This window comes from Leptonotus elevatus, chromosome 15 (assembly GCF_054856555.1).
Source record: "Leptonotus elevatus isolate MCC_2025b chromosome 15, RoL_Lele_1.0, whole genome shotgun sequence".
Taxonomy (NCBI): Eukaryota; Metazoa; Chordata; class Actinopteri; order Syngnathiformes; family Syngnathidae; genus Leptonotus; species Leptonotus elevatus.
The window spans coordinates 10,252,971-10,265,925 of record NC_141253.1 but is presented as its reverse complement, the minus strand read 5'-3'; the positions used below and the strand labels follow the sequence as shown (position 1 = coordinate 10,265,925).

At 39.6% G+C, this 12,955-nt stretch overlaps 1 protein-coding gene across 2 annotated transcripts in view; it reads right to left on the bottom strand.

The window, feature by feature from the left end:
- The window catches only part of pappaa (pregnancy-associated plasma protein A, pappalysin 1a), a 92,851-nt gene that overhangs the window by 67,953 nt on the left and 11,943 nt on the right, over nt 1–12,955 (bottom strand). For both annotated transcript variants that reach the window (XM_086097306.1, XM_086097307.1), the window contains exons 3-6: nt 5,804–5,949; nt 4,413–4,706; nt 3,285–3,477; nt 2,696–2,817 (exon numbers count right to left, since the gene is read on the bottom strand). In XM_086097306.1, the coding sequence (XP_085953432.1) occupies nt 2,696–2,817; nt 3,285–3,477; nt 4,413–4,706; nt 5,804–5,949 (755 nt within the window). The remainder of the gene's footprint in view (nt 1–2,695; nt 2,818–3,284; nt 3,478–4,412; nt 4,707–5,803; nt 5,950–12,955) is intronic.

Below are 12,955 nucleotides of genomic sequence, written 5' to 3'. Positions count from 1 at the left end.
TGCACACGTTCTGCTCTCGAGGAAGTGGCTCCCATGGTGAATGACTCACTGTCACACACTGTTACACATTCCCAAGGCAGACAAGATAATCCCACCACACACACACACACACACACACACCCACACACACACACACACACCCGACACTCTCATAAACGTGCACACTTGACGGTGGCATAAGACACCGACTAAATAGCTGGGGAATCTGTGTCACTTCATGTTGCAATCGGTGTATTGCTAGTCTATCAGAGCTGGTAGTTTCATACATAGAGTAAAAAATGCTATGTTTTTAGCATTTGGCCTACATTTTACCAATAAGTTCAAACGACTTTGCAGTACGATTTTAACAACTTTATCAAGACATTGGAACGACTTTAACAATACGTTCAAACACGTTTATCAGTAAGTTTGAACGAATTTACCAATATATTCAAACAACTTTGCAGTACCTTCGAACAACACAGGTCAGTCAAAACTGTTTACTTCACATTGGCAGTTCCACGCTTTTGTAAGACCTGATTGCTACCAAAATTTAAACTGTGTGTATCAGACATATAGGTGGCAAAATATTTTTGTTTTTGTCAGCAAAGTTTGATGACTCCATCTCCCACCCTGAAAAGAGTATTTAAGCACCCGTCTGGCAGAAATCTATAGATATGATTACTTATGGTTGATTCCGAGCCTTACTTAGTTACACCCAATCAACATTTTTGACACCATGCATGTACTCACGTATACCTACAGGATGTTGCACCACATTCACTCACTGCTGTTTCCAATCAAGCCAAGATCCTTTCCTTGTGAATGACGCTAACCACACACATCTCGCTTAAATATTTTGGTTGCTTTCCACCGCACACAACCTCTCTTCCTCTCCACCTCCTGCCGAACTCATGTCCATGTGTGCCTTTTCTTTTTTAACTTTTTTTCCCTGCCAGGCCATCGAGTCGTAAACATTTACGAGAGGTACTCTGGCCCTCAATGACCATGCCGCCGTTTGAGGTGCGATGTGTATGCATGAACGCTCAACTCATGAATGCATACGCACATGCGGCCCAGCACGGCATCGTTTATCTCCAGATATGAACCTCACCGTATAGTTTACATGCAAATGCATCTGTTTCCAACCATGAGCGAGTCTACTACTGCAGACACTTTATTCACCCAAAACGGCAGCTGGGAGTCCACCGAGACGCCGGCTCGGGCAAAGTTAAGAGGAAATGGGGAGCTGACACAAACAGGGAGGCTTTCCAAGAAAGAAAATTGAGTACAGTTTACACACAGAGCATGTTGGACAAGCCCAGACTTGCCTCTGGTACACACATTATGGCGAGTGTTAAGGCAAGGTTCAGTGACTTTAAATAATCTATAGATCACCCGCACGCACGCACGCACGCCAACTCAAGCAGACAAACGCCGCACAGAATCCGAGATAAAGGCGACACATTAAATTTGGCCGCTTGGCGACGTGCCTGAAAGGAGCGTGCACGTACACTTGATATGATATGTGGAGGAGGGCAAGCTCTAAAGTAGTCATTAAAAAGGTGTAATAATGCGTGAGTAATAGGTCTCGGTCCAACAAGCTTTGCAGCTTGTATACTATAAACATGAATAAGATCGTAATCACTGCTGTCATTAATAGAAATATTCCTTGGACAGATAAACTTACGCAGTCATTACTCGAAGTGATTTTTTTTTCAAGTTTGCTTTTTGTGCAAGATATTTGTAGAGGGTTGGGACATGGGCCAAAGGTGAAGTTCTTTTTGTTATTTTAATGATGTGTTTTAGTGATTTACTGTAAAATCCGAAAGCAAATGACTGTGTTGTATTGTATTGTATTGTATTGACTGTATTATACACAACACAAGTACTGACAATAAACTACTTCTTAGTGGTGATTTTTTTGGAGCGTTGACGTAATATACACAGGTGCGTTTTATACATAGGGTTTTATAGTATTGTCATTTTTTGTATTTTTGGGGATTTCAATTTTCTTGAAGTATATGGTAAAATTCATTCACTTGAACAATCAGTCGTTGATGCAATTAATGTAAAAAAAAATTCTTCTTTTCACAAGTACAAGAAAAAAAAGTATGAAATACACTTATTTTAAATAAAGGTGTCATTATGTTGTCAACATTGAAAACTTCAATAATACGCAAAAGCGAGTGAATCCAAATTAAGATAGTCCAGCCTTGTTGGAGGTCTGCGCTCCGAGTATCATAATAGCAAATCTCTGCCAGAGAGATCCAGTGGTGCGCAGATGGGACACAAAGTATTTTAATAGCATAAATATCTCATAAATAACCCATCCTTCTTATAAAGAGGACTCACTATCAGTGCACCAAAAAAATAAATCAGCGGAAATCCCACTTATGTCAGCTTTGATTGTGCCTAAATCCCATGGTTTTTAATGGGGGAATTTCATTTAAGACAAGGATTTTGACATCGGTCGTAGGCTTGATCCCCAACGCCACGTGAATGGCAGTACGGTACTTTAAAGCTTGATCCGCTGGAAGTCCAACTAATGAGTGCGTGTTTCGGAAGTGAGTCAGTAGGCAAAATGTTTGCATGTTGGAGCTCTGACTCAGAAAAACAACAAAACCTCAATTCCTCTTTGTATATTTTACACAGCCTTCATATCGCTTAGCGCAGTAGTGGACGATGTTGAGTATGTAGTGCACATGATATCTACCTTCAGCCTCGAGTGGAGACCAGTGTCCAGAGGGGGCGCACGGTCGGGGTGATGATGAGTTGGAGGCGTACTGCAGTAGAACTCTCCCCTCTGTACATTTATCACACACTGATCCCAATTCTCTAGGAAACACAACAGACAGGCATAGCAACCAACTTAGATACAGACCACAAGCGCCATCATTCCTCAAACTGTATAGATGTCGCTATATATATATATATACCGTGCCTTGGTAGGGGATGCTGATATATATATCAGCATACCAAGGCACGGTTATGCGGTGAATCAGTTTCACCGCATGCTGTAAACGAGTTTCCTTTGCAGTATGCACTTATATTAGGGTGTATTTCAGAAGCCTTCAGTGTGCATTAGTGTTTATGTGTACAGTACAGTACATAATTATATTCAAAAAAGTACACACAAATAAAGCCCTCCGCCATAATTGATGTCTCGCCTCCCTGAAGGTAAGTAGACAAACACCTGCCTCAACTGTGTGATTAAAAAGGCAAAGTCCAATGAAGATACAAAGGGTCACTTAAGACTTCCAAAGCAAGCCATTGCCATAGGCAACCTATCCAAGTCATTTCACCTGTCGTAAAAGTGTCCCGATATGGGCGGGAACCATTCCAAGGTGACAGAGTTGTGGTGCTGCTCCACCACCTGAGGGAGCATCGGCACCGGGGGAGGTTTGGAGGCAGGTTGCCACGTCTGGTAGACCAAGTCCAGGTAGCAGTGCATCCGAGCCACCTGATTCAGGGTGAAGGAGTCGGTACAGGAGTCGTCTGTAGGGAAGACAGTGGCTTAGCAATAACTTCTCCATTACTGGTCACACACATATTAAATTAGTTAAATTAATGACTTCATCATTTTGCAAGATGTAATTTTACAAGATTATAGCCTTTAAATGCAAAAAAAAGGTAACACGAAAATAGTTTTAATATTTTGAGAACAATACAAGGTAATAAAAAAGTTGTTTTGTTTTTTTAGAGATGGGGAGGAAATGAATAATTCACCCTTAGAACATTTGGCGAATAAAGTCATAATATTTGTATAAAAACAAGGTGGATATTTTTCCATGAATAAAGTTATAATAGCCCAAGCAAAAGGGGAATTTTTAAGAATATATGCAAAATAAAATGTTAAAATTCTTGAATAAATTTCTTTCTTTCATTCTTTCTTTTTTTTTTTACATATCTGTCCAGGTAAGACAATTCAGAACAGGTTCTTATTTACAATGCTGAGCTGGCTGCAAACTAAGCAAAATAAAATCACATACGAATATTCAACAAATTGTAAAATGCAATATAGTGACATATTTAATTAATAAATGGTGACATATTTAGTTAATAAATGGTAAATAGACTGCTAATGCATTACATAATAGATTATTGTTAAAGTTTAAATATTTTTTTTGGGGGGGGGTTGTATTTTCCCATTATATAATTATATAAGAATTGTAGTAAAAGTTGTAATAAATCAAAGCAAAAAGAAAGAAAAAAATTCTCCCATATCCATAAACGCTCACAATTTGGTAGTATCTTAAGTATCTTATGGCTCATCAGCCATGTTTTTTAATTTCCACTCAATTGTAATGTTTTCACAGCAGTCTCCAATCCATCTCAACAAATCTAGTACTGAAAAATTAGCTGCCTGTTCCATAAGCGTTTCCAAGGTAACATAGTGTGAAAACAAACAATCATTGCACCCAATTGCTCACCTGCATAACTCATGTAGTTGTTGAAGGGCGTGTGTGTGAAATGTGGACAACCACAGGTTTCGTTTCCCGGCTCCGGATCGTGGCAGCCTTTGTACTTGGGCGTGGGGTTGGTGTCGGCGCACAGATCGCCCGTCTCCATGGACGGCTCCGTCTCCAAACAAGCGTCGTTGCACGACTCAATCTCAGAGATCCCTCGAAAGACGTGGTAGAGGCCCAGACTGTGACCGACCTCGTGAACCATAGTGTCGGTATGGCCAAATGTGCCGTAGAAAGACGGGTTCAGCACAATTCCACCTGGGAGATGTGAAAATACAGTGTACGGTATATAAAAAAGGATTTTGCGTTTTATATATATAAATATATATATAAATTGAAAAAAAAGTTTATAATAATGTTGTTGCACAAGTGTGCACACCCTTTTCTAACAGTTTCAGAGTCAGCATCAAAGTTATGATTAAATAAATAAATTAAATTAAACTAATAAAAATAACAAAAACTAAAATTTTAAAAATTAATAAAAAAAAAAAAAATAATACATTTTTAAAAAGAGTAGAAGTTTTTGTTAATGAAATTAAATAAAAATGAAAATGTTATTACAAAAATGAAAACTAACTGAAACTACATCTCACATTTGTAAAACGTACTAAAAGCAACTATAACTATAGTCATTCATATTTGTCTGTCAATTAATTTCATTAAACATTTGGGGTTCTTTTTAAATGAAAATTTATTTTGATATTATAGAAGAACAGCCAAAGGGTCAAAGGTCAAAAGGTCTTTGAGAATTGCTGTTACATTACTTTATTACACAATATGTAGTGACCTTTGTTTTTTTAAATCTTGTGCCCAACAATCATTTCATATATAAAAAGAATATTATGACTAATATTAAAACTAATTAAAAACTCAAATAAGACGAAGATTTTCGTAAAAAAATAAAAACAAACGTGGTTAATCAGGAGTGCTATAAATGTATGTGCTGACTCCCATCCTAAACACAATCACATCCCCAGTTATCAGGGTGTGCACACTTGTGAAGCCACATTATATTAGATTTTTTTTACTTCAACAATCAAAAATATTTCATTTTTGTAATCAAATGAGTTTTACAGTTTATAGGTTACATTAATGTTGTAAAGTTTTTAAATTATTTCAAAGTATGGATGGAACTTAGCATTTGGACAAGGGTGTGTAGACTTTTATATATCCACTGTAAGTGCATTAAGCAAACAATCAATATGTAGAGTCACGTAATGCATTACTCACGGTCCACCTGCGCTTCCTCACAGTTTGAACTGTGATCAAGACAGACGATTGCTGCTTGAGGCTTGAACTGTAATTACACTGAATCAACAGTGTGTGTGCGTGTGTGTGTTTGCGTGTCATCTAACCTAAATGCGTGAGGGCTTCTTTGTCCCACGGCCAAGTGGCAACCCCCGCTAGATCTTCATCAGAGGAGTTGGCAAAGAAAACGTTCAGGTGAGTAGAGCCGTCCAAGCGCAGGATCTCTTTGAGCTCCTTCACATCCAAATAAGCTCTGGGAAATGACGGGAAAAAGCACATAGGAAGAAAAGTTTTACATATGAATCCGGTTTTTTTTTTGCACAAAGCCATATTAGCACCGACTGAAAAGAAAGTCATAATATTGGGAACAACTTCCCAGGTATAAGTTGTAGTATCTCCAGACACGGTTGTTATTTCCTGACAATAACTTTCTGATATCACAAGAAAAGTCAGATTTTTATGAGAATAAAGTTGTAATGTTATGAGAACGTTTTTTTTCTTAAATTCTCAATATGTCATTTTACAAGTTTATAGCACAAATTTACAGGAAAAAAAATCTGGTTATTGCCCAAAATGTTTATTGGAGAAAAAAAAGCTGATGTGTAAAGTAGAAATATTACTGTTCCCAAATGTATTAGAAGTTATATTAGAAGGAAAAACCGGTAATATGAGACAAAAAGTTTACGAGATAGATAGATTGTAAGAAAATGAGAATTATGTTACAAAAAAGTCATGTATTTGTAATAAAGAGAATAAAATTGTAATATAATTTTAAAAATATATCAATATAGAATAATAATATTACAAGAAAAAGCGCAATCTTACATAAAATTGTGTGAATTTACCAACAACAACAACAACGGTGATAATAATAATAATAATAATAATAATAATAATAATAATAATAATAATAATAATAAATAATATAATTTTACAAGAATAAAGACAAACTTTCCACACACTAAAAAACAAGGCAGAATTTTAGAGGCACAAAATTAATAATGTTATATAGTAATGAAAAGTCAAAAGTTTATGAAAATAAAGTCCTAATATTGGGGATTTTTTTTTCTGTAAAAAGAAAGAAGAAGAAGAAGTTTTTGCTTTTTCTTGGCTCCAAAACTCACAAGCACACAAAACTCATGTTCAATTGGATTGTGTAAATGCAGTCTTATTTATGGACGACCTGGCTGGGGAACTTGAGCAACTAACTATTTGCACTAATGCATGAACGAATAGAGATAGAGAACCAAATTTATAAAATGCGGCAATGCTGTTTCAATTTGAAGACGCCCTAATCATTTGTCATCCTCGTTATTGCACTCTTGTGTATTGGAGAGGAAATTGGACCATGTTGAGGCTCTTGTCTAGGAAGTGTAAGAGGCCAATAAACAGCAACCCAAAATGCAACCAAGGGCCTTCATTTCCCTTGTTTGTAGCAGTGCTGATAGCCAAGCCGCAATGCCTTGTGAACATCATGGCGACACATGTTTTATGTTGGGAAGACAACCAGTTCAATAAAACATTTGCTGCTATTATTCCGTTTGATTCAAGTTCTCCCAAGGTCTTCTTCATGTCAACAAGCCACCAATTAATTGAGCGCACGGAGTGAAGTGTTGTCTTCCAGGAGTGTGGCCCAGCGATGCATTCGGGCACTGGGGGGGGGGGGGGGGGGGGGCGGCACTGATAACTGTAATCATTCAGCACCGCGATAAGTTGTCGCCGTAGTCTAACTGTCATTTGTTTTTATGAACAAATTAAAGCCTGGCCGCTGGCCCTGGCAGGCAGTGTGAGCGAGCACAGCCATCGCTAGTTGAAAGTGTCAATAATCTGTTGCATCTGCTGGAGTATTTAAAAAATAATAATAATCTAAACAACACAAAACACAACAGACAAAATATGGTCACAAATTACACATCCTTTGAATGTTTTGACCTAGTTTGTTGTGATCCTTTTGCCTGCTACGACCAGTGTTTTGGTTTGTTACTTTGGTGTTCTTGGATCATAAGATTAAGTGTAAAAACAATGAGGCTAATAAAAAAATAAATTAAAAAAAGACATGACCGTGTACAGCTGGGAAGCAAAACACACTTCCAACTAAATGGTTCCGACCCTCTGGTTAAATGTGAACTAAGTGGTGAAAATAATGCGGCATAATCTCTCACTGGAACAAATAATCTACACGCCTATGGGTAGTTTTTCTGAATAGCCAGCTGTGTTTGTCTATTTACACATTACAAGTCTGTGGTTAGGTATCGGAATATTTGTGGATGATCGTGAGAAGCAGAAAAATACTGTAAAAAAGAAAAAGAAAAAGAAAAGAACAAGAAAAAAATGATGTAATAATGTACACCCTGATTAAAAAACTTTCAACTTAATTTCAATGGTGCTACACCAACTTTTTGTTTTTATTACATGAACCCACCAATTTCTTCTTTATATTCACTTAGTGCTGTCTGTTCTGTTAATTTCAGTTTCATTCTTTTGCACCACAACCCTTTGTGTATCATTTATTCCATTTGGTGCTCTGAAAACTTAGCCAGCCATGCCAGCATGTTTTTTAGTGAATAGTTCCACGTCTTGAAATTGTTTACAAAAAAAAGAGGCAAGTGTCTGCATAAGATATTAAAATATAAATGTAAAAGCAAGCTGACTGGTGGCGTATGTTCAATGTCACCTAGAGGAAGCAATTTAAAAGTGGCTAACAGCGGTGTTTGGCAGCGTTTTAGAGGAAACACACCCGTGAGAAAATTGTCCCTACTGGCAATTCGATGAAGGTTTGAACCCGGAGACATTTAATAGATAATATCTCCGCAAAGTTTGATGGATAAATCTCACTGGACCACGAGGAAGAGACAACGGAATACACAGGCTACTTTTCCGGGGGTAGACTATATAATAGCAAATTTAACATAGTCAAGACCACACCAACCGAGACCAAGACATTATTGAGAAAAAAGATTATCAAGACTGAGTGACAAGACCAAAACTGTATTTATCAACAAAAAACACCAGTATCTTTTTTTAAATTACATTTGCTACAAACAAAAATTGTTCCATGTTGTTTTTGAAATAGTACGATAGAATACAGCTCAAATCTAGGGGCGTGGCATTCCAGTGCATGCAACACCGGGAAGGCAGCACAGCACCTCTACACTGGGGGTACTGGCCTGGTCTTAACCAGTCTAGATCAAAAATCCATAGTCTTCTCTGTCCAAGACCAAGCAAAAATGCCTTCCATGCCAAGACGAGACCGAGACCTTTCATAATAATAAGTGGTCTTGAGACCGGTCTCAAGACCAATACCGATCTCGAGAACTCCAACAGTAGTTGTGTCTGTCAAATACGAAGCAATTGTGAGCTGATTACTTCCAAAAATGACTGAGCCAGCGGCCCTGACTTGACAGCTAGGCTGGGTTAAGATCAGCCATTTCGAGGGAACAACAGGACTACACTAAGCAAAAGCCGCTTTTCTTTTGTCATTCACAACCCCTAGCCGCACTCAACATTGGCTACGGTGGAGAAGGGGGCGGGGTGTGCAGTGGCTCATTTTTGATGAAGGACAACTGTTTCCTCAAAACGGACAACCAGAGGTGGGTAATTCCGTCTTTACGTCGGCCCGTCATTGACGGATGCCTACGTTTCGGCGAGTGCTTCCGCATTATCGATGAGTGCTTTATGACGCGAAGCCTTGAATTATACACAGACGGAGCACTGACGGAAGCAGGTTTACATCCTTAGATCTGGGTCAGTACAGATGGTCCTTCTCAGTCAGTGTATTTTTTTTAGGCTTTGCGTCATAAAGTACTCGCAGAAATGTGGACGCATGTGCCAAAAGATGGACATTCAGCAAGACAAAATCTTCGGCTGATTTAGCTCTAATTCTTGATCTTTGGGGTATATTGACAAAACATGCCTGTGACATGGCATGTTATCAAGAAGCCTGGTAAATTTTAATTGACAAAAATAATACATCGTATATATTCTTTTAGGAATTCCCTAACAATTCTTGATTGGTCAAAGGGTTTGACTGACAGACATTCAAGAGCACAAATTCTACTTAATCTAATTAAGTTAATTTAATAATCAACCATCTATGGTCATTAGCACGTTCGACACATTTGGCATTTTGTACAAAGACAACAATGATTTAAAAGTCCTCTGTGAGCATTCATTTCTGCATATTGAAGGCGCCCATATGCTCTGGATTTCCGACTATTGTTTGTTACTCTTGCGAGAAAAGACGCTTTGATCAGCTGCCACTTTGCCGAGCCTGTGGAAGTGTCTTTAGCACACAAAGAGTTTGGACCGTTCACTCCGTCTTTGTGCCCATCCATTCACGTCTTCTTCTAAGCTCCTTGCCAATGACCCTTACCCGGCTTTACTCCGACCCTGTCGCTCTCCCTCTTTGGAACCCCGTCACATGGGGAGGTTGGACAGGTGGCTGTGACGGATCGTTTGGTGCGAGATCCAGCGTGTGACTGCTCAAACTTCTGCGCTCAAAGCTTTTAAATGGGAGATTATGACTTCATCCATTTACACCCATGTATAATTCATATAAAGCTGTAAATTTGTCTCATATACATTCAGTAAAGTAAGCCTGGAGCAAGTGAAGGAGCAAGCTGGTATGTCTGTGACACTGGTAGCCAATAGAACTTTCATACTCCGAGTGGGGTAACACCACAGCTCCTAAACCCCATCGTTCATCTCCGCTTTTATTACCGGATCTGATTGCTTGTCCTCAACCTTTCTGCTTATAAATGCACTCTTGCACGCGTTGATTCGCAACAACCCAGAAAGAAATTAGAATTGGGAATGATGACAACAATAACCAGAAGGGTTTAACAGGACAAAGGGGCCGGCAAAAGCTCCGAAGTGGTCGCTCTTAACTGGGCACTGGAGTGAACGCTCTCAGAACTTTGGCCACATCTTCCTTGCCTTCCGCGACTTAACGACCACCATCTAGCTGGAGCATAAAGTGGTGAACTCCCCCGTGTAGCATATTTTCAAAAAAAGATATAATCTGACAATCCATTATCCCATCCGAGTAGGCTAATGGCGTCGAATGCATGAGGCATTTTTTCGAACAGCTACCCCCTCACTAAAAGCACAGGTGAAATCTTGACAACAGGTGTTTTTATAAGTGCAAAGTCCTGGTATTTACGAACAAGCACTCCATTATGTTTTATGGGACGGGGCTTAATGGTTTAGACGACCAACTGTAAAACACCCAAGTCAAGGGCCTGGGAGATTAGCTCCCTCCACTGAGCTAAATACAGCGGGGAGAGGGAGTGGAGCAGAGAAAGGGTGGTCCATCCATCAATCTGCCACTCTGAGAGGTATTGACTCATGAGGAGGAGAGACAGAGGCCAAGGGAAAACGGATGACCTATTAGCCTCTGACAACGCCGTGCCAAAGCTTCATTTCCCAAAATGAAAAGGTGTGTGCACCCGTCTTTCATTGGTTTAGGAGTGACATCCGGGTGCTTAGGTTTGAAATATTACTCAAAACTTCAAATACAGTATTGAATATTTCATCGATGAGTCATTGGGGGTAAACCATGAAGCCAACTCCCTGTGCCCTTCACTGTCTCATTTCCCCCTCATGTAATATCATTTCACACAATATAAATCCAGGCAAAGGAATGGTTGGCATTTTTTAGAAAGTACATGAGATCAAATCAAATACCAGCAAAAAAAAAAAAAAAGCAAAAAAAGACAGAAAAAATTCCAATCATATTTAGCAAGATTTGTTTGCAGAGGTTGGGAATGGTGACGGTGGTGTTTGCAGTTGTCTGTGTCCTATGATTACTTGACTTTTAAAAACAGGCAGCAATGTTAAGGAAATGAAAGCCACAGTTATTGCCCCCCTGCAATATAATGTGCATTTCTCATGCTGGATTCCATAGGCAGAAGTCGAAGAACTCAAAATATCTGTAGAGCATACCACGCACATACCATAATCAAAAACCAATGCAAGCAGTCACTTGTGCAAGATCATTCTCAATGAGAAGATCGCCCCTGTTTTTCTTTCTTTCTGGTATGCGTCAAACCCCACGCCCATATGTCAAATACCAAGGAGATTTGGACAGTGGAAGCCAGTTGTTGACGTCTAAATCAAGCAGATTCTCCGCCGCTTGATGAATGGGCTTTGAACGATGACTAAGCTGGAAGGGATGTGAAGCCCACCTGCTTCTACTCTCCCAGTGTTGTTAATTAAATGTCATTATTTTGCTATTTAGCGGTCATTTCAAACAAAGGGATAGTGGCGAACTGACAGCGCTTCCAACTTGAGCTGTGATTGAAACCAGCCACCTTCATCGCTCTGTTCACAATAACACGAAGATCTGAACGAGGATTTACCGCTGTTGCTAATGATGACAACTCCCTGCTTTGTGTTCATTCAAGGCTACTGTGCCTTGTACACCCGGAACCAACAAATGCTGGTATTGGAGGACTGGCAGAGGCTTTAAAAAAAAAATCCAAATAGCTATGATCTCTGCCAGCTACTAAGACATAACAAAAAAAAGGTTTATGAAGGTCTGCGTGTTCTCAAGCAGCCACATCGAATACCACAATCCCTACGTTCATATGCTGTACACCTGGAAGACGCCATGAAAAAAATGGATCCTCACAAGTTTCTCCACTGTTTTTCATTGGAAAATACAGCCTCTCGTGTTTGGGGACCCTCACCTGCCTCCCAAGGAAACACGTCTGTGCGGTTTCCTGGGGAGAGCGGCATGTCTAGAATAATTTCCATTGCTACAAGCGAAAGACATTCTGGTCCCGTTTTCCTGACCTCTATTTGCCTTTACACTGTTTACAATCTCACTCTTTCCAAATCAACTGCCGCCTCCAATCAAGACAGCTTAATTTGGACCACTGGCTACAGGAAACAAAGTAGAAAAAGTTGGGGGAGAGTTGTTGAAAAATGGATACACACACTCACACAAAATATATCCGTCTGGCCTCTGCATTTGCTACCAGGAGAATCATCATGTAGCATTTGTTTTTGCCCCGCTTGTGTGCGGAACACTGATTGAAGCAGGCCGAGGTAAGATTGGACGAGCTGCCCCCGGAGGATTTCCCAGGCCACACAGGCTGGGAGTTGAGTTACAACTCAGCCGCAAACCAAATGGTCAGGAAGCAGAAGGGCTTGACTTCCAAGCCCATCTTGAGGGGCGGGCACACCGAAAGATTTGTCTTTTGATTAATCGAGGAATGAGAGATGTGGATTTGGTCAACTGAAATTATTTCATCATG